We start from the raw sequence: 6,736 nt of genomic DNA, 5'->3' as shown, positions 1-6,736 counted from the left end.
GAAATTCTGTCAATCACAGGAGTTCCGACTCAGACTTCTCAATTTCCAGACATTTACGACTGCGTATGCCACCTCGACCAGAAGAAATCAAAGAAGCGTGAATTCCTTCCGCTAAACGTTCATTTTGGCCCAGCAAATTCACTCTTCCTTTCATCCGAATTTATAGCTTGCGATAAAATCTCCCTCTCTCTCTCCTCGGCTGTTCATAAACTTTTTGATCTTGGGATTGTTGAAGTAGAATCACGCCAGAGTAACACGTTTCAGGTATTCTTGAACCTGTGGGCATGTGTGCATCTAAAAGTCTTCGATCCAGATCTCGTGAAGCTCCAGCAAACGAAAACCCAGCTGAGGACAATTGAATCTGCTAAGTACAAGCAAGCATTCAACTCTCTCTTTTCACTCGCTTGATATTCTTTTATGGTGCATTTCCGATCTGAAATCTCCGAAAGCGAAGCACAGAAATTGTTTTGTCATAGAGTAGAGAATATTTTGTCACTCATAGGACCTGGTGCAACTGGTTATGTGCTAAGGCGTTTTTCTGCCGAGTTCACTTGCAAGTGCTTATTACACGGCGAGATTGATAATAAAGGGGGAAATAATGATTTGAGAATATCCTAATGCAGTTCAAGTCTTCTGGGATTCTCGAAAATCAACAGCTACAGTCCAATACTGTCAATGCGCAGAATGGGTGAGGGACGGCTTGCTAATAAGCAACTCTGCAACGCCTTGAATTACCAGCAGCTGCAATGTGTCATTCAATTTCGCTATGTGGTTAACATCTTCAGAGACTTTATTGAAGTTAGGGTGGAAAATGATAATGTTGAGTGCAATGTAATTCGACTGGATCCGACACCGGAACAAAAGTCAATTCCAACAAGCCTTGAAGATGAGCGGCACTTTCCAGCAAAGATTGGCATAACTATAGGACCTCTAGTTGAATCCCATGTCCACTCTGTTTCATTGGGCAAATCATCACAGAATCCCATCACAGATATTGGGAGGGGAAACCGTGGAGGCCACTTTTGAACCGCCAAATCACCCTGGTTTGAAGCTTTCCAAAGCCGTCACATCCGAAACAAGCATAAACAGTTGGGTGTTTGAGCAATCCTCTGTCAACAGGCCACATGTAGATCGAGAATGGACTCTCTATGATAGCGCTATGGGAAAGGCGGTGTCTAATTATAAGCCTCAAAAGTTTTTAGTCTTCAAGTCCAAGACTTGGTCTGGCGATAGGTATTCAAAACCCTGCAAAGCTTTCACAGCACAAGGAGGGGTGTTGTTTGGAGGAAACGAGTACGAACACCCAATAACATGGAGGCTCCACAGAGATTTAGAAGGTCAAACCGTGAACTGGGTTATGAAAGGTGAGGTCTGCTTGGCCTACTGGTAGATCTTATCCAAGATGAGGCCTAATGACATGAAATTAATGCATACAATTATATTTCATCTATAAGTTTCTTAATCTAGTCAAAATGTGTGAACAAAAAATAATCTAGTCAAAATGTCTGAACAATTGATGAAGTGGGACACTATATATATCATTAATTTTTCCTCCTAGTCTTGTGTGTGTGTGTGAAATTATATGATGGTGTGTCAAAGAAAAAATATATCAATAAGAAAATTTTCTGAGGCTATTTTCATACAAGGTTTTTTATTTAGGATGGATAGTATAGAATTAATTTCAGCTAACAACAGAGATAATACCTACATGGTAGGCCATGAGTTTAATTGAAATTTTAGTGTGGATCTTGGTTTCTAGATTGATAAATTTGACTCTTCAAATCAAGTCCATTATGCAGCTTGCCATTGCTAGCTTTGTTTAAATTGGTGTCATTTTTCATCCAATAAGTTGCAGCACATTGTTTGATCATGACTCATTAATGTTTAGTAACTCAACTTGTTATCTAATTTTTTTCTTGGTTTGGAGGTTTTTTTGTGGCAATGAGACCTACCATAGTAGAAGTTGCATATGATTGAGCTTTTGAACAACTTTGATGAGGTCATGACTAATCAAAGGTTCCAAAAAAAGGCTAGCATGATTAATATTTATGATTAATTCAACTTATATCTATAGATTTTTTTTTAATATTTAGTTAAAATTTAAGTTAAACACTAGTAAAACTAGAATCTATCAATGAGAAAAGAGAAAACAGGGGAAAAAGTTAAATTTTAAAATAAGATTTAACAAATTTTAGAATCTTAGATTTTCTACATTGTAATAATTAATAAATTTAATCTACTAAAAGTAGGAACTATAATAATAATAAACCATTAAAAAAATTAAATTTAATAATAATAACCATTCATCTTTTCTATAAATACCATGAACTATCATTTTATACTCCCATTATACCAGTAGTTACAATAAAAACAAACACACCATTTTGTTTCAGTGAGAAACAATCCTTAAGAGCCATTTCATGGTTATTCCCCTTCCATAACAATCAGCCTCATCAAATGACATTAACTAGGAAATGTAAATAATTATAAATATGCTATACTAAATGTCATCTCTATAGCCAATTGATGAAAGGAAAGTATTCAATCTCTACAATTCAAATTAAACATTTAATCCCCACGGTTCCAATTGACTAACAATATTAGAATGTCTAATTAAATATAGTAAAAATTAGTTTCCATGATAAAGTTACATATGCCACATGTTACAGTTCAAACCATGGATACTTGTATGAACTCAAGAGGACCATATTTGTTATAGTATGTTGGAGTCTAAATAGATCAAATATCAAAAAAAAAATTATTGTTCAAAGAGTGACATGATTAGTAAAAAAGAAAATATAGACTATCGGTTCCAATCAAATTTTCCATCATTTTAGAATAGCAACAACCTTCCTTTTTCTAGGATGAACCAATGCATGCTCGAAAAACATTTCACAGCTAATCCATCTCATCTCAATCTACTACAACATGGAATCCTTCACTCATGACCAAATAGTTTACAATTATAAGAGTGGAAAGAATCCAACATGCAAGGACATGCACTCTTTACAATAGAGCTTCCTAGGAAAATTTACATCACTGAATAAGAAACTAACACGTACTCAACCTCTAGCGGTGGTCATACCCTTGTCAATGAGAAATGACAACTTATTCAAACTAACATATAGAAAGTCTTATTTTGGTCATTAATGAAAAATAAAGGAGTAAAATATAAACACAATAATGCTGCCAACTTGGTAGCAATGAGACACTCCTGCAAGTCCCAAAAATTGCTTCAGAGGAGATGGCTTAAAGAAAGATTAAAAAGAAATGATATTATGTACACATGGCTTTTGTTTTAATACCAAGTTATCATGGTAAGCCATTACTAGTACTTACAACTACATAGATACAATTTGGGGTTTTTAAACACTCAGCATGCCAATAGAATATTTGGATGAAAACCATACAAAAGGACAATACAATGCATATTGCATTGTAGTAGATCTATTGAGTGGGACTAAAATAACACCAAAAAACACTAAAGTATATAGGGGTTAGTTTTATTTTTCTGTATTAACAAAACATTCATGCCCTTCCATGATAAAGGTACAATTTTTTCAAAGGGAAAACAAAGCTCTCAATGTGACTAAAAAAAATATTTTTTTTCAGTAATACAAAAGTTCAAATTTAATTTATTTTAAAAATAATGAATCCGACCAAAATTAACACCTTTGCACATGGGGACATATAAAGAAGCATTGATCGATTCATTACATGCCTATTATAGATATGTTCAATTTTCTAATAAAATCCATCTTTAAAAAAATAAAATGTTTCAAAGCCCTATAGCCAAATTTGACAGGAAATGCTTTTTTTCTATGCGTTTAAAATCATAAAATCATTCAACTAGAATTTAATGCCAAAAGATAGAAGTAGAAGAATATAAAAATCCTTACTTAAAAGCCACCTACTTGAGATACTGAAGATGTAACACTGACATATTTTTTAATTTGTCAAAAGATTTTCAATTTTAAGGCATGACAATTTTAAGAATGTGTAGCATTAGGGAAGGTAATATTGATATAACTAAGGCTATCTTTGCAACACCCATACATCCAGGGCCAAGTGAAGAATCACAAGTAGATTTTTATCATTATTCTAGTTTAAAAAGAGAACAAGCAACAAAAAAAAGAAAAAAAATATTCCATTATCTAATGGCACTTACCTAATAAGGACACTGTAATGTCCCCATTTCTAAGATCAATTTTAATAATAGAGTTAATATAAGGAATAAATAAATAAATACATATAGTATAATATAATTGCAGTTGATGAAGTTAAATAAATAATAATATCACATTTATAAGGTTAAATTTAATAAATAACATTAATAGAATAATAAAAGTATTATATAGCATAACTTAATATTATTAAATATATTATTTTTATCAAATTGGTATGGTATAATATTATATCAATAAAATAGTATAATGTATCTAATTTTATTGATAAAGTAACATAGATAAATTCTTTAATAAATATATTAAAGAGATTAGTAACATATAATATAATATTTTGAAATCAATTATCAATTATTAATATAATAATAAGATGAACATAATAAAAATAAAATATTATATTCTATTATAATACTTATAATATTAGAATAGATATGATCCTATATAATAAATATTACAAACCATTTAAAAGATCATGTTAGTAAAGAATTTATATAATAAAATAACCATGCTCGATCGGTTGCATCCATTCAAAGATATTTATATAGAAGCGGACTACTCAGACAGAGGGGACATAATAGTTCACGGGGGTGGGAAAGAAAGAGGAAGTAACTACCATGGATGGAGGAGAAAGAGAAAAATTCACGCAGAGGAATGAATAGCGGGGGAGGAAATCCAAGCGGGAAACAATTGCTTTCAGAATATTGGAGAAAGAACAGAGCAGAACGTAGAGTGGGGAGGAATAAGAATGCACAGGAGAAGAGTAGAACAAATAATCAAATCAGGGAAGCAGGAAGCAAAAAATCAGAGAAGGATATAAAAGGCTATAAGCAAAAATGATCACATTCGAAGGTGATAGTACCAATATCGCTGAAGGCTAATAAAATCAGTGAATATAACCAAACAAAGGCATTGAAGACATGATTTTAGCTGAGATAATTGTACTTGGTGATGTTAACCCCATCAACTACATCAGTCATGAATAGAAACTAAGACAAATAAAAAAAAATATCGTTCAGAGGCATCAATAGGTGGTCATACGCAGACTGATATATTAGTCAGGTATTCCACTGGAATAGTTGGCAGATTACTAGTGACGTGAACACAAACAGACAGGATCGAACTCATATATTCATTCTACTAAGCACCCAGATGCTGACTACGAGTTATATCAAAGGCCATGGATGATGTTAAAGGTAAAATCAATACAAACTTAGAACGTTGAGGTAAGCACCAATAAAAGGTGGGCAGTGACAGAAGTAATAAAATTCAGGTTTGATCGAACACAATATATAGAAGGAAGAAAATACCAAAGGAGCACACTGGCATCTATTTCAATAATCATGCTCACTAAAGTTCAGGTGATCAAGATCAGCATTAACATTATCATAGGATTTGATCTCTCATTCCCCAAATGGGTGTAGAGTTCAGCATGAAGGGAGCAGGGCATAGTCTTGTAGATGACAAGAAAGATTGGAGCAAACATCAGGAGAAATAGAGAGCTACACGTGGAAGAATATCCACTATAGCAATAGTAAAACTCAAAGCCATTCATCGCAGGAAGTCTCGTACTCAGAGGAATAGACAGTAGAGACATATGGTTCATCTAATATGAACCATTGGAAGACTTTATGATAGAAGAGTATTCAAACATTAGAAGTTGATTTCAGAGGGTGCAGCCTCTAGCATGATACATAATAAACCAGAAAGAGAAAGACCATTCAGTTCCTAAGAATACCGACTATCGGATTTTTACCAAGCCTCAGGATATTATATTTGCTTGATAAGAAACTCATGTTGTGATCAATACTCATCCAAAACTTGGACAGAAGTTCGATCCTTATCATACCAATAATTACTCGACCTCTTATCAGAATCGAATGGAAATATCAGTAGATAATTAAGAGCCCGTTTGGTTGATGGAATAGGAATAGAAAAATTGGAATACTATTTTTATTTTCTATTTGGTTGATGGAATAGGAATACAAAAATTTGGAATACGATTTTTGTATTCTCATTTTGCCTCTAAAATGAGCTTATACTCATTCCCAAAAAATAGGTGTTATTGGAATAGCCATTCCTATTACCAATATTACATGCCTGTTCTCCATTCCTATGCCTGTGGCCAAACGGGCCCTAAGAGTTTAAACCGGATAACATATATTAAGAATAAAGAATTCTTATATAATAGATACTAATGGGATTCTTATTGCTTAATATATAAGATAGAGTAGTAAGAGAAATTGTATACAATCTCCATTGCACAGTGTAATTGTAAAGACTAGATAGCTACTCATATAAGGAAATAAAGTATTGGTCACAATATCTGAAGCTATACCAAGGAGGGGCATTGCAGACACCAACATGATGGATGGACTTTACCATGCCAAACCTAAAGACAAGGGTTTTCATAGGATGATCCAAAATATTTTAGAAAATCAACGCAATAACTCAGTCAAGCTTGTTCTAGCTCTCGTCTAGAAGGTTGTATCTATTCATCCTCCTTAGCAATGCTTGACTATGGAATATTCAGCCAAAGCTCTTTCCATGCAAGG

The 6,736-nt window shown here is 33.3% G+C and overlaps 1 protein-coding gene across 1 annotated transcript in view; it reads left to right on the top strand.

Annotated features, from left to right (window-relative positions):
• The first annotated feature begins 417 nt into the window (after nucleotides 1–417).
• The window catches only part of LOC149576996 (uncharacterized), a 13,921-nt gene continuing 7,602 nt past the window's right edge, over nucleotides 418–6,736 (top strand). Inside the window, exons 1-3 of the mRNA XM_089795617.1 lie at nucleotides 418–557; nucleotides 657–893; nucleotides 979–1,369. Of these exons, the coding sequence (XP_089651743.1) occupies nucleotides 418–557; nucleotides 657–893; nucleotides 979–1,369 (768 nt within the window). The remainder of the gene's footprint in view (nucleotides 558–656; nucleotides 894–978; nucleotides 1,370–6,736) is intronic.

This window comes from Cupressus sempervirens, chromosome 1 (assembly GCF_028749045.1).
Source record: "Cupressus sempervirens isolate cs-2001-9-10 chromosome 1, ASM2874904v1, whole genome shotgun sequence".
Taxonomy (NCBI): domain Eukaryota; kingdom Viridiplantae; phylum Streptophyta; class Pinopsida; order Cupressales; family Cupressaceae; genus Cupressus; species Cupressus sempervirens.
Note: the sequence above shows the minus strand (reverse complement) of the source record. Positions and strands in the feature narration are given on the sequence as shown.